General features: G+C 51.5%; 1 protein-coding gene across 5 annotated transcripts in view; it reads right to left on the bottom strand.

The window, feature by feature from the left end:
• PSTPIP1 (proline-serine-threonine phosphatase interacting protein 1) overlaps positions 1 to 23,304 on the bottom strand; it is a 40,114-nt gene that overhangs the window by 4,290 nt on the left and 12,520 nt on the right. For 4 of the 5 annotated variants that reach the window (XM_016144070.2, XM_016144073.2, XM_016144071.2 and 1 more), the window contains exons 2-12: positions 19,224 to 19,324; positions 18,832 to 18,906; positions 10,440 to 10,474; positions 10,115 to 10,221; positions 7,781 to 7,843; positions 7,076 to 7,174; positions 6,104 to 6,149; positions 5,011 to 5,090; positions 4,291 to 4,389; positions 3,102 to 3,198; positions 2,495 to 2,585 (exon numbers count right to left, since the gene is read on the bottom strand). In XM_016144070.2, the coding sequence (XP_015999556.1) occupies positions 2,495 to 2,585; positions 3,102 to 3,198; positions 4,291 to 4,389; positions 5,011 to 5,090; positions 6,104 to 6,149; positions 7,076 to 7,174; positions 7,781 to 7,843; positions 10,115 to 10,221; positions 10,440 to 10,474; positions 18,832 to 18,906; positions 19,224 to 19,324 (893 nt within the window). Of the gene's footprint in view, positions 1 to 2,494; positions 2,586 to 3,101; positions 3,199 to 4,290; positions 4,390 to 5,010; positions 5,091 to 6,103; positions 6,150 to 7,075; positions 7,175 to 7,780; positions 7,844 to 10,114; positions 10,222 to 10,439; positions 10,475 to 18,831; positions 18,907 to 19,223; positions 19,615 to 23,304 lie in introns of those variants that run through there. The other variant, XM_016144069.2, reaches the window with a different exon arrangement.

Here is a 23,304-nt window from a genome sequence, read left to right as displayed (position 1 = left end):
TCAGATCCTCTGCCCTTTTTTAAATCAGATTGTTTGTCTATGCAGTGTTGAGTAGTATCAATCCTTTATATATTTTGGATATTAACCCCTTATTCAATATATTGAATATCTTCTCCCATTCAATAAACTGTCTTTTCTTTTTGTTGATGTGCAAAAATGTTTTAGTTTGTTGCAGACACACTTGTTTATTTTTGCTTTTGTTGTCATTGCCCTAGGAGACATAGCCAAAAAAAAAAATATTGCTAAGGTCAATATCAAAGAGTTTACTGCCTATGTTTTCTTCTAGTTTTACAGTTTCAGGTCTTACATTTAAGTCTTTAATCCATTTTGAATTTATTTTTGTATATGGTGTTAAATAAGTGGTCTAATTTTTTTTTTTTTTGCATATATCTTTCCAGTTTTCCCAACACCATTTATTGAACAGACCACATAGTATATTATTGTCTCCTTTGTCATAGACCGATTGGCCATATATGAGTGGGTTTATTTCTGAGCTCTCTATTCTGTTCCATTGATCTATATGTCTATTTTTGTGCTAGTACCATGCTGTGTCAGGGGCGTTTTGACTAAGATGGCTGCCAGGCCAAAAATGGCTGCTCAGCAGGGCTTCCCGCCAAGGCCACATAAGCCTCCCGGATGTATCTGCCTCGCTTCCCGCCAAAGGGAGTTTTCGCGGGTCTTTCCGCCCGGCCCCTTTGTGTTACACAGTATCTCCTGACTGCCTCTGGCCAATCAGCCCCGCTAACGCAACATCACCCGATCACGCCCTGTATAAGCCTGCAGCGAGCCTTAATAAACGAGACTTGATCAGAAAGCCTGTCTTGTCTCCATTCTTTGCGTTGTCTTATCTCCCTCCCCTCCCTGTTCTGTCTTAGGGTCCCTGTTGACTGTCCCGCGGGCCAGGACAATGCTGTTTTGACTACTGTAGTCTTATAGTATAGTTTGAAATCAAGGAGCTTGATACCTCCGACTTTGTTCTTCTTTCTCAAAATTCCTTTGGCTATTTGGGGTCTTTTGTGGTCCCGTATAAATTTTAGGTATTTTATTCTTCTTGATACAATTGTGTATGGGATCGTTTTCTTAATTTCTCCTGATAGTTCATTACTGGTGTACAATATGCAACCAATTCTGAAAATTAATATTGTATCCTGCTACTTTACTTAATTTGTTTATTAATTCTGGTAGTTTTTTGGTGGAATCTTTAGGTTCCGCTCTATATTGTATCATGCCATCTGCAAATAATGACAGTTTTACTTCTTCCTGTCCAATATGGATGCCTTTGATTTCTTTTTCTTTTCTGATTGCTGTGGCTAGGAATCCCAATGCAATCTTCAATGACAGTGTGAGAGTGGGCATCCTTGTCTTGTTTCCTTTCTGTCCTTTCTTGACACTGTCCCAGGTGAGCTCTTTCATCCAATTATTTAAATGAACACCTGTGCTGGGATCCAGGTTCTCACTAGGTGTGCAGGGAGGCCTGAGTCCCTCAGGATTTTGGTAACATTGTGAGAGTGTGAGTGTCCTCCTCTTGCTGTCATTGCTTTCTCAAGGCTCTCAGAGGGGCATGCTGTGCTCCCTGCTCTGAGCGGCAGTGGTTTTCATGAGCCTTTGCCTCCTGGAGGTGTCCTGTGAGGGAGATTCTAGGGGCTCCTGAGGTCTTAGAAATGAGCTGTCCTCAGAGAACTGGGAGCTTCGTTGACCCCCACCTCTTGCCCACCTCCCAAAGGCAAGGCCTTCTCTATACAAGGTTGGATGGAAATAGGAGGTCATGAGGGACTTCAGGGAGAGGGTTAGGCTTAGGCATCATTGAAACCCATGGGTATTTCTTGATGCCCAGAGTCAGGGCATATGATCCCCTTTAGGACATGGCTGCTGGAGCAGGGAGCTCCCTGAGCAGGCTAAGGCACCCCTAATGAGTTGTCACCATTTTCACCCAATGCCTAAAGCAGGAGGGTTCTTTGGTTCTGAGTCTGGCCCTAACACTCATGGGCCCTGGGCCTAGAGAAAGTGAGTGATTGTGCAAGTGATGCACTGAGGCATGACACTAAGACCCAACCACAGCTAGGCCAAAGAAGGACTCCTGAAAAGCCTGGAGAATTCTCTAGGAGTACTGGTTGTAGCGCCTGATCCTATGCCCTGATCCTGCACCAGAGGGAGTGTCACCACTGCAGCTTGACAGTCCAGGGCACCAACTCAAGATAGCAGCAGGGCTCAAGAGACAAGTAATCCAGCCTAGGGCTGGATTAGGGCCACCCAGGAGTTTTCAAGCATTCTCTAGTGAATAAATGGAGTATGATAATTTAATTCCTGAGTCCTCTTGGGCTGATGATGTCATGATGCCAGGTTGAGCTTGTGTTGTCCCCAAAGAGTGCTCAGCACCCGAACATGGCACCAAGAAAAAAATAAGTGCTTAATAAATATATGTGGAATAGCCAGTTGCAGGAGGTGAGGCTGCCCCTCCACCCCACCCCACCTCTGTAACCTAGTGGGGTCTCACCTTTTTATCATACCACAAGATGGTTGTATGCCAGCACTACTGGTTGATAGGGCGACCTCCCGATCGTAGTAGTTCTGGTAGGGCACTGGAGCTGCGGAGAACAAGCTTGTGAGGCCCAGGGTGGCTGGGGACAAGGAACATAGGACTTATGCCACCTGATTACCCCAACTAGTCCCCATCCAGAGACCCAGACTGGGAACCTACTTTCTCATTCTGGCCTTGGTTCACTGTGGTGCTTGGGGAGGTGGCCTCTCTCACTTCCATGCAAGACCCAACTTTGGACACTGTGGATTTATAATTTAATAGGGCCAAACAGCTTGGGGTGAGGGCTCTGAGGAGGCCCTCCACCTCCATTTGCCCTTCTGAGTGTTATAGTGTTATTAAGCTCTTCTCATCTCTGCTTCAGAGGAGGGAGCAGGCCAGGAAACCAGCCAGGGGACCATATTGTTCTTCCCTAGGGTCTGGCCACATCTCCTCCACCTAGAAGGGATCTGTGCACCACTCCAACCCTGACCTGGCAGTTGAGACTTAGAGAACGAGGGCCAGGCCTCCTAGGGATGGATAGGCCTGGACCCGGAGGCTGTGCCATCTGCAGGCCAGGCCTTACCCGGGGGCTCTGTGCCCGTGCTCCTGGACTGAATGAAGCTGTCGATGTCAGATTCCACACTGCAGCCTTCCAGTGTCACCCGCACCTCCTCATAGAACTAGGGGAAGGAAAGAGCAGAGGCTGAGAGGCAAGGCCTTTCCTTAATGCCCACCCTTGTAAAGCCCTGACCCTCTATGGGTCTGAACTCTGGCCAGGGGTTCACACCCCACCAGCCTCCTCATAGGCCTTGTGTGCACAGCTCAGTGGCTGTGGTCAGGGGCCCTTGGGGTATAACTTCCTAAGGGTTCAGAGCCCTGGCTAAGAGTGTCTCCTGGTTCCTAAACACCTTGTATGCACAAGGTCCCATGCAAGGGACGTTTAACTCACTCTTGTCCTCTGCAGTAGACTCTATTTTACCCATTTTATAAATGAGAAAATTCAGAGATGAAACGTAACTTGACCAGTGTCACAGAACAAGAATTCAGTGTGGCCAGGCTTTGATTCCAGTATGACAGGATCCAGAGCCTACCTTCCTTTCTCTGTCAGGCCACCAGGTGGGCTCAAGTTGTTTGGTGGAGCGGGGTAGGAAATCCAAAATCCTAAAGCCTCCAGGTGGAGGGATCAGGCAAGGAATAGCAACAAGCTTTGGGGAGTCAGGGCTACCTTAGGAGAGAGCTCATGGTTTGGGGGCTATATTAAAGGGGTCAGAGATCCCAGTGGGGAGATGGTGTCCCCTCCCTGTTGGGTAGGACCCACCACAATTACCCAGCATATAGAGCTCAGTAAGGGAACCAGGACACCCAGAGATGTCTTGGGAACAGAGAAGGGACTAAATCGTAGCTCTTGCCTGGAGCAGAGCAGCCCAGGGTCTTCCAGCCTCTCTGCATACCTTGGAAGGGCTATGTCTACCTTCCTTTCTGACTCTGACATGTACTCTGAGAGCAAAGCCAAGACCCTGGAATAGGGGTAAGCAAAGAAGGCAGATGCCAGAGTAACCACAGAAGCACAGTCTTTTAGGAAGAGAGGCTATGGCCCTGTGTGCTACTGAGCTCCCTGTCCTTGGGTCCGTAGGGGCAGAGGCTGAGGCCTGAGGTATTTGTTGAAAGGCTCAGATGGACCTGGGCATGCTGTTACCTAGAAGTTGCCCTCTGTTCATGTCCCTTCCTCCAGCCAGCTCACTCCCTTTACTTTTCCGCCCTTGGCCCCCTACCTCATCATCCTTGACGCATTGCATGGAGAGCTGGTTGCAGTGTACCCACAGGGCATTGCGGAGGATGGTCAGTCTGTCAAACTCTTGCAGCTGGAAGGCCTGGGTGTGTGGGGGTGGGTGTGACAAGTGTATAAGTTGCTACAGGGCCAACCCAGGCTGGGCCTCACTCATAGCTTACCTGGAGCTGGCAAGCCAGACTCCCGACGGCTAAAAGCTAAGTCTGAAGGGTCTCTTTCTGGGGGTCCCCATCCCCACCTCTGCTAGCATTTGAGGCTTCTAGAAGGGAGGTTGAGCTGCCTGTGGGGTTCCTGCCCTCACCCTCCCTCCAGGCCCCACCACACACTGGAAAGGCCCTGAGAGGATGTTGTGAGAGGAACATAGGACCTGAAGACCTGAGCCCTGTCTCTCAGATCCTGCTCATCACCACGGCCTAGGAAAGCTATAGGTTTTGTCTGAACCTCAGTTTTGACTTTAGCAAAAAGGGATGAAGGATGCCTGCTTGAAACAAAGGAACCTAGAGCACAAAGCCAGGTGGTAAGCTCCCTGGGAGCAGGGACCCAGCACGGGGCCTGGAGATTCAGTGCATGAGTGAAAGAATGAAAGAATGAGGCTTTTCCCTCACCCATTGCCTCATGTTTCTCCATGAAGTGCCTGGAGTAGGGATGGATGTATTTATTTCCCACTTTGCAGCTGGGGAAACCGAAGCCCAGGGTCACTCACCTCACAGGTAGTCCGGTGCTCCTGTTCCCACTCACCCCGCACCTTCTCTAGCTGCTCTATGTTCTGTCTGTACACCCGCTCTGGAAGCACAAGCGGACTTAAGGGAGGCTGGTGGCCTGGATACCTTCCTCCACCACCCACTGCTTTGCTCCTGCAGTACCGCTGACCAGAGTGCTCTCTTTCCCAGAGAGACCTGCCCTGGTTGCAGGTACCACATCGGGACACTTGTCAGGGCCATCCATTCTGGCACTACTCCTTTGTGGGTATATCTTAGCTCCCACTGTTCTCTGAGCTGCCCAAGGCTGAAGTAGAGACCATACACCTAAGGTCAGAGTCCAGGCCTCTCACCGTCCCTGAATCCCACCCTCTTATTTTCCAGATGGGAAACAGGCTTGGAGAAGGCAGCACTGAAGGAGGGGTGGAGGAGAGTGTAACTGTTGGGCTGGGAACCCAGCAGGCTTGACCATGACTTTTGTCCCTAGAACTCTGGAGTTTACCTGTCCCCCAGCCATGGGAGCAGCTGGGTCCTGGTAAAGGCATAGTAGAAGAGAGAGCCTTCCCAGGAGAGAAGAATAGGGTGAGTTCTCTGGCCTAGGGAAATATGCCAGCAGAAACAAGGGATGTTGGGGTTCTGGCATCAAGTGAAGGACAGAGGAGACAGGCCCAGAGAAGGGTGTGTGTGTGTGTGTGTGTATGTGTGTGTGTGTGTGCGCGCGCGCTGTCTGCCATGATGGTGGCTATGAAAGTCTTGGGCTCCTAGAGCCAGATGGCTTGGGTTGGTATGCACAACCACTTAGTGGCTGTGGATTTTGAGCAAGTTACTTAACCTCTGTGTGCCTCCATTTTCTCATCTGTTAAAAAGGGAGCCAAGGATAGCAGTCACCTCATAGGATTATTGTGCAGATTAGTTAAAATATGCAAAGCAGCAAGAATAGTCTTGGCAAATGAGAGAACATGAATGTTTTTACTTTCATAAGTATAGAAGTGAGAATAACAAGCTTATGAGACTGTGTAGTCAGGTATGAGTGTGTATGTCCCCAGGGTAGATGTCCAGGCCACCATCCAGGTCTGAGGAGGCAGGCAAGCCACGTACCTGCCTCCAAGGCTGATTCTTTGCACTGCTTAGCTTTGTTCTGGCTCTGAAGAGACAAAGGGAAAGCCGTACTGAGCCCCTGCCCCAGCTCTGGGCCCCCAGCCTCCCTGGGTGATTCTGAAGTGCTTCTGTCACATTCTTCCCTGGCCACAAAGGAGGATACTCAGGAGCCAACTGTGAGCAAGTTCCATCATTTACTCCAGCCTCACCTCACAAAGGACCACAATAAAAAAGATTCCAATAGAAAAAACATAAAAATAAAAAAATAAAAACAGAAATCTGCATCTATGTACATACACATGAAAAGTAGATGTCAAGACCTAGAGGGAGGAATACAGACCAGACACCAGGCCCTGAGGCTTCATGTGGCTGGTTCTGAACCCACTGGCCTCAGGATTTGGGCTCTGCCCCCTCAACTTGCTGTCCTCAATTCGTCTCCAGGCCGCTGCCCTCTCGGGCCTTAGCTTTCCTGTGTGTGCAATGGGAAAAGTATGCTCTTGGGCCCTGGTGGTATAGAGTCCAGAGCAGTCCAAAGCTTGGGTTTGGATCCTTTCTCTATTGCTTCTTGGCTCTGAGACCTTAGACAAGTCCCTCACCATCACTGGGCCTTAGTTTCCTCTCTGTGACATAGGTTTATGAGCCCTTCTCCTAAGGTTGTGTGAGGGTTAGCATCTGCTCTCATTGCCTGTGAATTCGGGGCATGGGTGGGCCACAGTGGGCCTGATTTGAGGAATGTGTCTTTGAGTGCAGCCTGGAGATAGCAAAAGGGGTAAAGCTGACCTTGTCTGTCCATGCCCTAAGGATCTAGGAAACCCATTTCACAGATTGGAAGACAAGGTTCGGAGAACGGTGAGCAGCTAGCATGTCCCAGATGCACACCTTTCTTGAGGCTGTCTGCAGCACCCTTCTGCTGCCTCCCCCACTTTGCCCCAGCTCTGGATGACAGCATATGGCCTCAGTAGTCCTACGTACCTTCTCCACCTGCTTCTGTTGGCTATTGGCACTAATGCGCTCAAAGGCTTGCTCAGCATCATCTGCGTCCCGACACTTCTGCTCATATGTCTTCTTGGACTGGGGGTGTGGAGAAATGTGACTTGGGGGGCCCCAGGGTGAGGCTCCTTGAGCCTGGCCCCCCACTCCATGTTGGGAGCTGTGGGTGGAGTGGGGGCCTCCTCACCAGGGACAAAGATTTGGAGGTCCCAAATGGGGAGGAAGAAAGGGGTCTTGTTCCCAGGCCTCTTCCACTGGGGATAATGTAGCCTCTCCAAAGGTATGGTCACATCAAAGGCGTGAGACCCTGGGCCTCAGTTTCCCCAGCTTCAAGCGTCTGAAAATACCATGTATCTTCATGATGCCAGCCTCTGCACATGTCCACTCTTGTGGAAGCTTTCTTACTCCTCACCCCATGTCCTAGGGAAAACAGCTCAGGGGCCCTTTCTCCCACCACCCTTCGAGTCCTCAGCTGACAGCATGGATCACCCTGTGGGCAACTGTCTGGGACTGACTGCTTGCCCATGGGCCTATCCACGTGGGGCCTTGGCACCCAGTGCAGCCCTGATCACCTGAGAGGCTGCTGCCTGTGTTGCTAGATGAAGATCTGACCAAACCCTGTCCCAGGAGCCCACCCCAGGTTTCCTGGGGTCCACTACCCTCGAGACCCAAGAGCCTTGCACTCACCTCCATGGCCTTCTTGTAGAGTGACAGCTTGCTTTTCTGGACACGGTCCATAACGGCCTCATACTACAGGGGACACGGGATTCTTAGTGGGGGGCTGTGGCCTCTGGATGCTCCCCTAAGCCAAGAGGATGGGATTTCCCTGGGATGAGGCACAGCATCCTCTCCTGGGTCTGAAGAGGGTGGTGACAAGAGGCACTCCCTCTCTCACAGCCTGCTCTTTCACAATTATTGCTCAGAACAGAAAGCTAGAGAAGCCCAGGGCCTGGGTATGCCCATTGTGTCCTCTTATTGGCTGCAGACTTGGACTTGGTCTCTAGCTGGAGAATACCCAACCTATGTGCATGTGCATACACAGTTCTTCGCTCACAGCCTCTGTACCTGTGAAACTGTCACACACCATGTATACACTTTGGCACACACATGCACACAAAGTTCCACATGACACACATGCAGAAGTGCACACTTATCGACTCTCACACTCTCACTGCTCACACCTGCACACATAGGCTTCACATGCACACTGTGCACAGGTATACACAAGCACACTCCCATGATGGCCCCCATTGCACAGCCACAGGCCTCTTTGCACAGGTGAACACACATACATTTAACTGGCCACACATGAACACATGGGCCACTGAACCCCCACCTCACCTCCCAAGTTCCTTATTCAGATAGAAAGGATGAAACTCAGCCTGGACAGAGATTTGGGATAAGCTATGAGAAGAATTGGAAATAAAATTCTCATGTTGGGGCCGGAGTCAGTTTGTGCCTGGGGTCACAGTGGGGCTTGTGCCAGGCAAGCCACCTGGTCACAAGTAAAACACTGAGACACATGCACATGCTCACAGGCATGCACACATGTGTGCCCATGTTCTCCTACACACAGAGACATACACAGACATGCTCAGGCAAGCTTCCTTGCACACTATATCATAGCCCTCTGCTTGTGGGGCCACTGGCTGATCTGGGGAAGGTGTTGCTCTGTCCAAAACAACTTTTGCAGACATCATGGCCCCTCTGGCCACAGGACAGCTCAAAATAGCCAATTGGGGGCCTCACTGTCACAGTGGATGCTCTATATGCTCTGGGGGAAGTCCCTGCTCAGAGAGGTCACCTGCTTCAGCACCTCAAGGCTGGGCAGGCTTCTGTGGCTGGCTCTGGGGACCTACTTTCTGCTCAGGAACCCTAATTTAGAATTCAGAAAGTCTAAGACCCTGGCTGACCAGATAAGCAGACAGCTGAGTTTCTGTGGTCAGAGCCACTAAGTGGAGCTGGTGCCGTGTCTGAAGACTGAGGGGCCACTGCTTCTGGGCTGGATTGCCCAAAACTTGGGAAGTGGACATATGTCCCATCCTGAAAGAGGGAAGCTGAGGCACAGAGAAGGGACGCGGCTTGACCAGGACACCCAGGAACAACCTGGCCCCACCCATGAGCTGACACCTTCTTCCCATTCACAGCTCAGTCATGTGGACTTTTCTGTTTTTGATTCTTCAGATAGTTTGTAATAATCTTTCTCCAAGCAAGAAGTGTTTTTGTGTGCTTGCCTCTTCCTCCCTGGTCAGGGTATATCCTCATCAGTAAGACCCTGAGAGGCTAAGCACATACGCCCGCTTGTCCTCCCAGCGGGCCACATGCTCAGCCCATCAGAGTCTTGGCTTAGGAGGGGACCTGGGACACAGAGGTCACCAAGCCCACTTCCCAGCCCACCACTACAGCTTCCTTGACAAGTAGCCTTCAATCTCTGCTTGCATACCTCCCATGATGGGAATCTCACTTCTTTTCCATGTAGTCCCTCCATCTAGGGATAGCTATGCCCTATGCATGGGTAAGAAGTGCTTTTGGACACTGAGGTAAGCCTGACACCTTTCCCACTCCTGGCAGGCTCTGTCTGTATTCTAACCTCAGGCAGCCCTGCAGAGTGGCCACAGTCATTGCCTCCATCCTGCCTTTCTCTGGACAAACAGCCCATATCCTTGGTCTCAGGACCAGTTTCTGGTGACTCTCCAACTGAGGTTGCTTCCTTTGGTTACCCCCAAGCTGTCACTGCCCTCAACAGTCTGCTTTTGTAGGATGGTCAACAAGACTCATGTCTTCCCCTCTTCCTGGCATGAGACGGCTTAGGAGAAAGACCTTCAGGGGAGCTCCCAAGCATTTGAGCTGGGCCCTTCCCATCCTCCTTCAAATCCCCTCACCCCTAAGCCTGGGTGCTGCACCCCATCCTCTATCGGCTCTGTCTGGAGGGTCCATCTCCCACCACCTCCATAGCAATGGAGGCCACTTCACATTTAGTAGGGTCTTGGTGATGGGGGTGCTCCATAGCATTCGCTTTACCTTCTTCCTCTGTTCCTTCTGCCTTTCTCGGAATTCCTCGAGGCTGCGCAGCTCCTCACGCAGGGTCAGGGCCAGCTGGATGTGGGAGCTGCCCACATCCTCCATTTCTGGGGGCAGAGTATGAGCATCAGTCTCTTACATCAGACCTGATGGGCTTCAGCCATCCACATGCTCACCCCACCCAGACTAGTGTCTGTTGCCCCAAATCCTCTGCCAGTCCTACAGGCCTGAGCTCCTCTCTTGGCCAGAATCCATCCACTTCTGTTTATGTTCCCAGAAGTTCCTGTCACCTTGCAGCCTGGGGTAGGGGAGAGCCAGGACTTACGGTGCTTCAGGGAGTCAAAGGAGGCCCTCAGGGAGCTGCAAAACAGATAGGCTAGGGTCAGCAGGAGGGGAGGACAGCAGAACCTGGAGTCTCAGTTGGCCGCAGGGACTTACATTTTGGTGGGGGGGGGGGAGCATATGTCACTCACTTACACACACACACAGACACACATACACAGACACACACAGACACGCACACACACAGACACACGCACACACACACATACCCCTAGACCCAAGAGAGCTGTGATTTCTATAAGGCAAAGCTCTCTCTTTGAAAATTATAAAGCAATCAAATCTCCTCTTTGTGGTGAAATACTCCTGGCTTCAGCATGTCTTCAGGTCCTCCTCCCTCCCTTCTTGGAGCCAGCCCCTCCTGTGTGTGGCTGAGGTAGGAGATGGCATGGTTCAGACATAGATTTAGGCAGATGGCCGGGAGGATATTTTGGAGGAACCTGGATAAGAGGGGGCAATCAGGGCAGAGGTATAGGAGGGGAGAAGTGTGGGAGCCTTAGGACAGGAAGAATAAGATGTACAGGTGAGGACAGTAGAGGCTGTCCCTGCTCCCTGATTGGGGTGGCTGGATGGATAGTGGTGACACCTCTGAGAGGGGGCCCAGGATGAAAGGTAGGGAGTTTATTTTAGGGTGTACTGAGCTTGGGGTACTTGACAGAATCCAGCAGAAAGAGTCAGGGGTAGCAGGGTGGCCAGTCTGGAGTTGAGATGTGGCACGGTCCACTCCAGGATGGACACCAGGGGAAGTGGGGAGGGATGAGGCTGGCATTTGACATCGGATGTGGAGAGATGATGCCTGAGGGCAGAAGTGCCAGATGGAGCACATACAAACACAGGACACTCAGTTAAATTCAAATTTTAGATTAAACAACTAATACTTTTTTTTGAGTTTAAGTGTGCCCCATGCAATATTTGCAACATACTTACATTTACAAAGTATTTGTTTATCTGAAATTCAGATTAACTGGGCATTCTGTATTTAATCTGACAGCCCTGCTGAAGCAGCTCCTCAGAGCCATGAACAGAGTTGAGGCCTGAGCAAAGGTGTTGGAGCCCAACCAGGGCCAGTCTTGTGGGGCATCACAACAGTGTTCCTTGGGTCAGAAACAGTACGGAAGGGGGAGAGTGCCTCTCCTCAGCCCATCAGCTCTCAGGGACAGGGGCCCTCAGAGGAGTGAGACCCCTGTCTTATGGAGCGGGGAGATGGCTCGGAATCCTAGCCTAGGAAACCAGCAGGACTTGAACTTCTCCTCTGGACTCCCTCATGCATTAGAAACACACCCTGGAGCCAGACGATCTGGGTTCAATACAGGCTCTGCCACTCACTCTCTGTGTGACCTTAGGCAAGTTACTCTCTGTCTCAGTTTCTCCTCCTGTAAAATGGGGATAATAATAGTACAAACAGGATGGTTGTGAAGATGACTTTATATGCGTAAAGCACTTCTGTTGGGACCTGGTTGTTGTGCAACTTTTCCATGAACCCACATCTGCACACCCCACCAGTACTTGGGGGCCCCCTGGGCCCCTCAACATGGCCCGAGCTGTACCTCCAATGAGGCACAATCTGCTGTGACTCCTCCCTCACCAGGATGCCTGAGGACCTGCAGTCAATCGAGGCAGATAAGGAACCTGAAGCCAGAGCATGGCCAGGCTTGCTGGAGTCACACAGAGGCAGTGGTGACACAACCTCTCTGGATGCATCCTGCTGCTGACCTTGGCCCAGCTGGCTCTCCACAGTTGTCCGTGCCCCTAGAAGCTGCTCTGCCAAGCAGTGTGCCTATTCCCTGGTAGCCACATGGCCGCCTGGCTGGAACAGCCCTGGGCTCCTGCCCTCTTGCCTGCATCTCCTAGCAGTCCTTGCAAGGCAGGCTTCCAGGGGGCTCCCTCCTCCCATTGGAGAGTTAGGGAAACTGAGGCCAAGGAAGAGCAGCAACCTGGCAGGACTGATAGGGGGTCTAGTAAATGGCAGACTCCTTGCCCTAAACTAAGTGGATCTCAAAGTGTGGTCTGCACACCAGCAGCAGCAGCATCACTTGGGAATTTGTTGAAAATGCAGATTTGCAGGCTCCAACCCAGTTTTGATGTAAGCAGAAAGTCCTTGAATCAGAAACAGGACTGGTGGGGCCTAGCACACTGTAACAAGCCTCGTGTGCTGCTGCTGTTCACTCAAATGTGAGAACGCTGGTCTAAATTATCTAATCCTCACAACTCTGCTAGGGAGGATACCATCGTTATCCCCACTTCACAGATGACATAGACCAGGATCAGAGAGGTGAAGAAACAGACCACAGCTACACCACTGGTAAAAGGTGGCACTGGATGGAACAGGTCAATGCTGCCTTCTGCTTCTTGCCAGAGGAGGGAGAGGGGTGATTGCTGTGTTGACTACACCTGCCCTGACTGGGGGAGAGGTGGGTGGCAGGACACTTCTTTGACAGAATGATGCCTTGACAGCAGTTATACCTCCAGTCCCTCTCCTTCCACACAAACTCATCTCCTGCCTCAGTCTCCCTAGGCTCAGCATGGCCTCTCCTCCCCACTCCCAGCCCTCACCCATATTGCCCGTGGGTTCCTAATTCCTTTATGACCGCATTCTGCCCAGACATATCCCAGTGCTTGGGGCCCTGTGCATCCGCTGCCTGGTCCTCACCTCCTTTTGGATCTAACATCTTATGGATACCTCAGACTCTGAGTATATAAAACTGGACTCAGCACCCCGCAAACCTGCTCCTCCTGCAGGGTGCCCCTCTCAGCAAAGGTACCACCATCTACCTGGTTATATGCACCAGAATATAGGAGCTGACTTCGTCTCCACCCTCTTCATCCTCCTGCACTACCTTCTAGATGTCCTAACTACCCACCTCTCACTGCCACCACCCTGGACCCTGCCTTGTCACCTCTATCCCTCCAGCTTTCCACCTGTTACCTATTTTCTCTGCACCATGCCCCAAGTCACCTGGGTACCCGCCAGCTCCTTCTATATGTGTTGCTCCTTCTTGCCTCGGGGCCTTTGCACATGATAATTCCCTATGCAGTTTCTTTGCCTTGCTTCTTCTGTCCCTACTGAACACTTGTCCCTGTTGTCACCTTGGACTGATGCTTTGATTATCTATCACCTCACTGAACTGTGGGCCCACTGAACAGAGACAATGCCTGGTTCTCCTTCTTATTACCCCCAGGCTTATAGGCCAGAGCAACAAACTCAACACTCATAAATGAACACCAAGGCCTTTCTTAACGCCAAACCTACCTGTGCCCTGCCCTCCTTGACCCATGGACTCAGGCCCTTCCTTCCAGGCTGGATGGCTAGAAGGAATCACAATCTCTAGCAGCAGTTGGTCCTTTCCCCCACACCCACTGGATACTGGGAGCCCCTGCCTGAGCCCACAGCACTGCCAGGTGAACATTCAGTCTCTGTGTACACCCTGGGACAGTCTTGATGGTGACAAAGTCTGTGCTCACCTCAGGCTCCCATTTGCCCCATGAGCTTGCTGGGCCTTGAGGGCTGCATGGATGAAGATGCCCACTCTGCCAGGAACAGCCAGTCAGGACTGCAGGCTCTGACAACTCCATGTCTCCACACCTGCTAACCTGTGGGCTGCAGACCTTCCTGCCTGAGCCCCATCTGTTCCCAGTGCTGGCATCTTCAGGCCATCACACTAAGGCTCACAAAACAGGGCCCACAACGCTACCTCTCTCTTTCTTGGTCCCAGACTTAAACCCTTACACTCTCACATTCCTGCCTCACCCCCACTTGTCACAGCCTAAAATGCTGTGGTTTTCCTAACTGAAGAGATCTTTTTTTTTTTTTTTCATAATTTCTCTTCCTTTGTGGTCAGAGAATGAAGACATCACTGAGGATGATGGAAAGAGAGAGGTGGGCCCCGCTCCTATCAGGAGTCCTCTGACACTATCTCCCTTCAGACCCAGCCTCCAGCACAGGGAAGTGAGAGGAGCCACTCCTGCCGGCTGGGAGGCAGCAGCCTCCTGGCCAGCCATGTAGCCTCAGCTCTGTGGGTGAGAGGAGAAACTCAACTTTTCCTGGGACCAGAGGCATCCTGGTGTAGGTTGGCAAAGACTCTCCTCAGGAGAATAGCGTTAAACTCTGATCTTGTGGAAGATTTGGGGACCATTTGAAGTCTTTTTCTTCTCCATAAAACCTAGTAAAGATGGTTTCTCTTAGCTTTTCCATCATTCCTGGGTTTTTCCTCCATGCCATTCAGAGAAGCTGTCACCACCATCTCCCTGAGGTGTCTCCATTGTATGTCAAGGACAGGGACCCTTGCAGGTCTCTACCTTCTGCTATCAGTCACTGGTGTGCTTGTGTGTAACTCATCCTGTTGCCCTATTTGACTTGACTCTCAGGATGCTCAGCCTGGAATTATGTGCTCAAACACAGTATACATTTCCAGGGTAAGTATCTCCTTCTGTACTCTCCCTACCACATGCCATGTACCACCTCAGTTCCTTGCTTTGGACTCCCTACCCCCTGCCCCGCCGCTAGCCAGGAGGCTGCTGCCTCCCAGCCGACAGGAGTGGCTCCTCTCACTTCCCTGTGCTGGAGGCTGGGCCTGAAGGGAGCTGGTGTCAGAGGACCCCTGATAGGAACAGGGCCCACCTCTCTCTTTCCAACATCCTCAGTGATGTCTTCATTCTCTGACCACAGAGGAAGAGAAATTATGAAAAAAAAAATCTCTTCTGTTAGGAAAACCACAGCATTTTAGGCTGTGACAAGTGGAGGTGAGGCAGGGATGTGAGGGTGTAAGAGTTTAAGTCCATGCCCCTTGGGGGCCTGTTCTTGCTCCATGTAACTGCTGAGGGGTTCACAGGAAGTTGGTCCCAGCTCTGCCCACCTCAAAACCCCTTAATTTCTAAAACTCCTGCCCTGTGCAGTTTCTGGGAGCATGGATACCCCAGCATTCTACCTGGGGCAGGATTAGCAAGGGGGAGGTGGTGACAGTTTTCTGGGGAGGTGGTATTTTAGTCACACCTTGAAGTGTGGGTAGCACTGGGCAGGGGACAAATGGGGGCAATAGCCAGAGCAAAGTTTAGAAGGAAGAGTCAAGGTGAGCTTTCTGGAGGGCTGGATGTGTGGTTAAAGCAATATCAATACGCCCCCTTCCACCTACCAAATGCTGTCTTTAAGATGTATTGAAAGGGCTGATGGGGATCTCTCGAGTTTGGGGACAGAGACTTGTTTGTGCAGGTGGTAGTAACCTCCTATTAATGTATGCGGCTGAGCCTCCAGGCCTGAGTGAGGTTTCTGGCTACTCTGAGATCAGGGGAGATGAGGAAACGCTGCATCTTCAGGCAGCGGAAGCTGGGCAGGCCAGGCTGCCCTCCCCTTTCTGCTCTCACTGGACTATTTCTGGGTCACTTATCTGCCAACTTTTGTCTTCTCTGTTTGCCTCCACCCTCAGACCTCTGCCTGCCCTCCAACTAGCTGAGAATAAGCCCTCTGTAGGACCTGAGAGGCTTGGTCATGGGGAGGCTGGGGGCTTGCCCAACTGGAGGATGGGCCCTGTAGGAGGAAGTGCCAGCCTCTACACTGAACGGCCAGGCCACCTTTCTCAGAGGTGCCAACCCCAAACACACCCCCACAAGTGCCCACACACGGAAGCATTCCAGGCTGTCATTCACTCTTCCCACAAAGAGACCTCCAGGTAGGTATGGGAATGGGGTGACCTGATTTAAGGCAAGACCTTGACAGTCAGGCAAAGCTGTTGTGTCTGGGGGAGCTTTCTAGAGGAGCTGGGCATGAGAGGGCTCTAAAGGGAGGTTTTGATGCAAAGAACTGGGTGGGAGAATGAAATCTCACCCTCAGTGTGCTAGACTCTGGCTAAAGGATGGTGGGACCCTTTATTTATTTTTTACTTTTTGACCCCACCCCTCAACTCAGCTTAGGGCATGCACATAGTAGGTATTCCATATATACTTGCTAAATAAATCAATGGATGATGGGTGCTTGGCCCACAGTTAAAAAAAGGAATGACTGATTAGTCTCACTAACCCTAGTACATGCCATGTGGGTCAACAGGAACACTGATTAAGCACCTGTTGTGCGCAGTCAGCTAAGCTGGGAGTTGCACAGTGCATGGCCCTAAGGGAGGCGGCAGGTTACCTGAGATGGTTCCACTACTGCATCTGTCACTCACTGGCTCTGAATATGCCCTGCACTTTCCCACTTCTAGCTTTTGTCCATGCCAGTCCTCTAGCAGGAAGCTGCCTTTCCTCCCTCTCTGCCTCTCCTAGGAGGTACCCTCCCCGGTCCACCCAGCTCTGCCCTATTCCTCTGGCCTCCCCAGCTTGATGGGAACTCAGGACAGTGCTACTTCGTACACACTACTCCCAACCTGTGGGGCTCGTTTCTGCCACTCCTGCTGCAGGTTAGGCACACCAAGCCCAGGCGCCAGCTCCTCCCGGTGGGCAGCAAGGCAAAACTTGACTCTCTCCTGCCCTGGGCTCCCATGTTGTATGAAGGCTCTCCATCCAAGGGCTCCTAGTTTCTAGCAATCTGGTCCACGGAGGAGCTTGTCCCAAAGGAAATGGTTGAGGCTGCCCACTTAGCCTCAAGCTAAGTGGGCAGCCCCAATTTATCTGATTCAGGAAGGAGCCTGTGAGATTGTAAAAAGCCCCGTTATTGATTGAGCATTCCTGTGGGTTGGTGCTCTCTGCTTGATATTGTGATTGCCCAGAGCAAATCTTGAGGGCGACTCTCCCATTTCAGAGAAAGGGAGTGATCATCCCAGGGTCACATAGTAAATAGGGCAGGGCAGATCTTGCCCCACTCAGCCTCCTATAATCACACGGGGAATCAGGGCTGCCCAGAACTTCTCTCTGGTCACTGCATAGTTCTAAAAATGGGAAAAGATATTGTGTACCTCCTCATCCTTCCCGCTGTCCTCCTCCCCCTGGCTCCACTCTCATTTTTGCTCTTTCTCAGTGGATTCTCCTTCCCCATTTTAAGTCTCCTGTGACTCACAGCCCTTTGGCCCTTCCCAGAGTACCCTCTCCAACTCCCCACAGGAGGTATCTACTCTTTCTGGGAAAGTGTTCCTTTCACAGCTGGCCTAGAAGGCCAGAACTCCTCCCTAGTCATGCTCTCTCAACAACCCACCCCGCCACTAGGGAAGACAAAGAAGGGTCCCAACAGACTTCCATCAATTTCTCATCACCACTGGAGTGGGCAGATGAGAACCAAACTAAGAGAGGTTAAGCGATTGCCCACAGTCACATGGTTCACAAAGGCCAAGTGGGAACTAGAGCTCATACATTCTAGGGCTGTGCTCATGCTTTCTGGCCCAGCACATGAACCCTTGGGCATTGAACGTTTATCTCCCCTGGCTCCTACCACTTTTAAACCTTCTTCTAGCTCTTCCATGTTTTCTCTGGCTCCAGGTTGGAAGTAAGGAACAGCTAGGGTCCTCTGCATCTTTAGAAGAGCTGGAGAGTGTTCAGAACACTTAAATGAGAGGACCCAGTTATAGGCTTTGGAGTTGACAGGTTTTGGGGCCACTTTCCTTGGGCAGAGCCAGACACGCACAGGCTTGACCTCCAGGGGACCAGAGGCAAGGGTCAGAAGTTGCTGGCTCCCCGGTAGAAGAAGTACTCTTCAGAGCCCTTTCAGAACTTGGAGTCCAACACCCTGTCTGCCCCTCAGGCCAGGTCGATTCTTGCCCAGGGTGTTTACATCTTCCCAAGGCAGCCAGGCACTCCACTCTACTCTTAGAGGGTTCTCTTTTGGCTGTCCACAAGGCTTCACTCTCTTCTTATCTGTTCCCCTGCCTGGCAGTCTGTACACAGAGACCAAGGCCTCAGGGCTGGAGAACCCTGGCTGCTTCATGGCAGCAGCTCCTTTATTGCCTCTCTTTCTGAGCAGACCCCGTGGACTTGCTTAATTCTTTGGGGAAGGTTGTGCTATTATCTGATGAGGGAACGAAGGCACAGTGTTAGTGACCAGCTCAAGATCACACAGCTGATGGGTGAGGAACAAGTACCGGAATCCATGTGTGTTCCCACCTTGCAGCCCAGGTTGAACCAGGGGGCTCAGGCATCTAGTGAAGGGCCTATCACATGGCCCTGATAGCTCTCAGGACTTTGAGGGAGGCTGCCCCAGGGTGTATGAGCTGCGTTGCAAGCACCTGAGGACAGATGGTCCCTGCTCCCCTGCCCAGAGCCTTCCCACCACTCAGACCACTGGATTTTCTCCCACACACAGAACCTGACGCTCAACACCCAAGAAAGTTGTCTTCCAGGCACTCCTGTCCTGGGAGCCATCCACAACTTCCTTTACCCTCTCCAGTCCATCCTAAGGCCTGTCTAAATGCCCAGAAAGTGCCTGGCAAAAGATGGGAGAGCTGGGGCCTGGGACCTCTTACTTGATCTCTGTCTGGCCACCTGCTTTCCGGGCAATCTGTACCAGCTCCTTCCCGTAGCGCTCCTCCGCTTGGGCCCTGCAAGAACAAAGAGCAGTCAATGTATCTCCTTCAGTTCTATTGGCTGCAGGTACCTCAAACATCCGCAGGTCCCTCAAAAATCTGTGGCAGGATCCTGGAAAGCCATCCTCTCAGCCTTTGGGGACAGGTGGGCCCTTGAGTCTCCTCCTTGAGACTCCTTGAGACACAGGAGAGCTGCACCTATGACTTTTTAAAGCAGAGGATGCTTTGACAGCAGCTTGGCTGGGATGGGGGGCCTTGGCCATCTTCCAGGAGCTGGGTGGAGGGTGCGATCCCTCCCTTGCTGGCCATTGCATATTCTGTCTGATGCTCACCTCTGCCTCAGCAGCTCCTCTACGTCCTTGCACATCTTCCTGCCATCCAGCAGCCTCTGCAGCAGCACTTCGTAGCCTGTATGGGCCATGAAGTCCCTGCACTGTAACATAGGACAGAGGAATGTGTGAGGGCCATAACAGGCAGTGGGAGGTGGGGCATAGCCTAGTAAGGATCCCTCAGACCATGTCCCCATCTGCCTCCATCTTCCTCATTCAAAGGTAGGCTCTTAAGATTCAGGACCTGGATTCACACAGGCATACAGTAGGTCCTCCCCACCCCCAACCCATGCCACCATCTGTGGAGGTGCTAGGTGTAATACAAATGAGGTCCACCTGGCATCAGAGCTCACAGTACAGGACACATCAACTCCAACACAAGATAGCCATGGGAAGGGCCACCACCAAGACCCCATAATGATAGCCTTACAGGTTGCCTGGCACCGCTCACTCCTTTAATCATCTCTGTAGCCCTGTTATTATCTCAGCAGTCTAAGTAAGAATACTGAGGCACAGACTACCGAAAGGAATCCGGAGTGACACAGCTTGAAAACTGTCCGGCTGAAGTCCATTCTCTTCACCTCTGTACTATATTGTCTCTACACTGTATGTGCTCTTTGTGTGGGTTCAGATAATCCTCTCATGCTCATCCAGTGAGGCAGGCCCTGGGGCGACTTCAGTTAGGACAGGAGTATACCTTAACACACATAGAGAACACATGTAGGATACCTCACAGACCTAGGACATGTAGGACACATCTGGCTCACCTAGCACATCTGGTGCATACCTAGGACACCTGGTACACCCCAGGTGTACCTCTTGACCAAGGTGGTGGGGGGAGCGGTGTCTTGGATAATCCAGGACACAGCTGAATCTCAGCCGCTAGCTTGCCTGGCACTTGCTCAGCCTGTCCTGGTGTTCCTGACTCATATGATTCTCCCTTCTTATCCCTGGAATGAAATCCGAGCTGCTGGTGCAGGAAGTTGGGGATGAAGGTTATACTCAAGGACTATGAGAAGACACAGGGTCTCCTAAGACATCTCTGGGTCTAGGGAGTTGGTCCCGGGGTCAGGTTGCCCTCTCCCAAATTTCTGGGCCCCTAACTGCCAGTGGAGGGAGCTCTATCCTGGAAGTTAAGTGGTGAAATGTTATGCTGAGAGCAGGAGGCTTTGAATCTCTGAGTCCCATGTTCATTCTTGAGGCAGGATCCCTAAAACCATAAGGGCACTCGGCCAGTCAACTGCAAATCAGGGCAAGCCCTGATATTTGGCACCGAGTGTTTTCTTTTTTCCCCACAGACACCCAAATTCTCAGAGACTAGTGAAAAGAGTGTTTCCCTGATCTCACACACCATACATAGCCCTGTCTCTCAGAGCTCAGAGAACCAGGGAGGCTTTCACAAGGCCACACACATACTTGGGAGTGGCAAGTATAACCATCTTAGAATCAAAAGCTGGTGGTGCCCTACACCTCCCTTCAAATGCTGTGTTATGGGGGAGAGACAGAGGAGGAGTCAAAATAAAAGAGAGCTGCCTTCAGGAAGAGGCATTTTGTTAGATTCTAGGAAGAGAAGGTGTTCTTCTTCCAAGTCTAAGGGGAGTCATATGTGGTAAGAAAGGGCAGCAATGTCATTAATTACCCCAACTGGTTCCATGTCAGGCACAACCCATGCCCAGGCCTGTAGTATGCTTAGGACCCCATGCTCATTCTTTCTTCTATAAGCATTCCTAGAAATTTCTGAGGCCCAGGCTCAGCTGCCCACAGGGTGACAAGCAAGATGTTCGGGCCCTGGTTGGGTCACCCAAGGCCCAAGCAGGGAGAAGTTGTCACCCCAACCCTCTGTAGTTCAGTGCTGGGGCCCAAGTCAGCTCCAATGTCCAGGCTGGTATTGTTGCCCTAAGCTGGGCTAGGCTTTCACTTCTGTAGCTTTTATGGACAGCCACTTGCTTACTAATCAGCCAGCAGACAATGGTTTCCTGCCCCTCAGCCTCTGCCCTCTCTCTGGACCCACAGGACAGAAGCATGCAACAGCCAGGAAGGAAAATGAATATGGAGCACCAGCTTCCTGCCCTCTCCCCATGAGAGTGGTCACTCTAAGCTAGATATCAATATTCTGGTCCGAATTCCACAGATCACCAGAAGGGAGCTGTCTTTTCCAGTGCCCCTTTGTCCTCCAGGAAACGGAAGCCCAGAGAAGGGAAGGGCCTGGCTGAGGCCACACAAGACAGAGGCAGGACAAAGGCACCTCTTATTACTCCATGATGTTCCTAGGAGAGATGGCAGGTTTCTGGGCAGGGAACACTGACTGAAGCCTAGTCCTGCAACAGGACATCCTCCTCTTCCCTGCCAGCCCCATGCACAGCCTGACACTCCAGGGGAACCACTCTGTCCTTAGTGAGACCCCCGGAATATAAAGAGAAGCAAACATCAAACCTGCAAGGGGTCCTGCAGGCTAGATCTCCACGAATTCATGTCCCCAAAGTGCCAACAGCTTCAAGAATCTTGTCCAGTCCCCTCTCAGAGCCACGGTGGTGCTAGCAGGGACTGCTGCTGAGTGAGCTACAATCACAAGTGACTAGCCTGTTCCAAGGAAGTGCCTGACTCCCGAAGGGTTGAAACCTCCCCCAGCCTGCAGCCTCATCCTTCACCCCAACTCCAGGAACCTCTTCAAAGGAATGAGTTCTGACTCACTGCTCAGAGCTGGGCAGAGTCAGGCTCAGAATGCTGTTGAGGAAATGAGTGAACATATTATTCAATCAGTCCTGCAGGCCCACAGTCCAAGACTCAACGCTAGATAACCCCCTCCAGGTACCCACCTTGGCTTTCCCTTCCTGTACCCACCCAGCTCCCCCTTTAAGTACCAAGAAGTCCCTGTTGGTATCCCTCATTTATGGACTAAGGGTGACATTTCAACAATGCCAAAGCTACCAGAAGGCAGGGCCTCTCACCTCCTTCTGTCCACTCATGACCTCTGTCACTTGAAAACTGCCCGTGACTTTGCCTTTTATGAAATTGCCATTTATGAAGTCCACCTGCCACACACTGCACCAAGAACATCACAGCAGTTATCTTACTGAAAATGCATGCCAAAGGAGGTAAGGATGGCCAAGAGGAGGCTCAAAGAGGGGAGGTGATGGCCCAAGGTCACTGGTAAAAGTCAGACAATGAGATAAGAACTCAGGTTGGCTTGTCTCCAAAGCCACACACCTACATTGGTTATTTAATAGATAGCCTAGCAACTTTTCAGTTTGAAACATCAAAAAATGATTTAAAAAATAACTTTTAAAAATGATTAATCAAATTTCCTCCACCTCAAATAAAATCTGTATCTTGGGCTATCATTCAGTGCCATGCATTCAAAGAAGCCAGCTCTGTGTCCAGGCTGGGCCAGAGGAATGCTACCTTGGATAAGGGCTGTGTTGGCTCTGCAGACTGAGTGCTGACAGCCAGCAAGCAGCCAGAAGCCCCACAAATGTAGCATCTAGGGCAATCCACCTTGGGTTAGGGGCCAGGTGGCCAGCAGATGCAGCCTCCTCCTTTGGGAGATTTGCTCAAGCTAGATGTAGGACTTGCCATCTATGCCGTGTTACCACTCTAGGCCTCATTTTCCTCATGGAGGGACCAGATTGGGGCCGCAGGTGATCTCCTGAGGCTCTAGGAGCATGTGCTCAGGAAAGCTCTGGTCAGGAAGAAGCATAGTCCTGCCTCAGCCTCAAGACAGTGTGAAGAAGGTCTGGGATCCTTGTTTCTGCTTAAGGATAGCGCACCTACTTATCTCTCTGGGTGAATCCTGCCATGCCCTTACTGGATGGGTAGAGAAGCAGCTTCTCTACCCATCATCACTTTCTCCTTTTCCTGCTTATATCACTCTTGGTGGCTGCAGGGACCAGGGCCCTGAGCAAGCCACTTCCCTTTTGGGACTTGGTTTCCTTATTGAGGAAGCAAGAGCAGAGGCCAACCTCTCTCTTAGCCCTGACGGCCACCCCTCTAGGGCACATTGTGGTTGCCACATTAGGGAGGATGTCCAGGCCTGGTTGGAGAGAGTGGATAAAATCTAGCGGATTAAATATGAATTCACACCCTG

This window comes from Rousettus aegyptiacus, unplaced genomic scaffold (assembly GCF_014176215.1).
Source record: "Rousettus aegyptiacus isolate mRouAeg1 unplaced genomic scaffold, mRouAeg1.p scaffold_m13_p_3, whole genome shotgun sequence".
NCBI lineage: Eukaryota > Metazoa > Chordata > Mammalia > Chiroptera > Pteropodidae > Rousettus > Rousettus aegyptiacus.
This window is presented reverse-complemented; position numbering and strand designations above follow the sequence as displayed.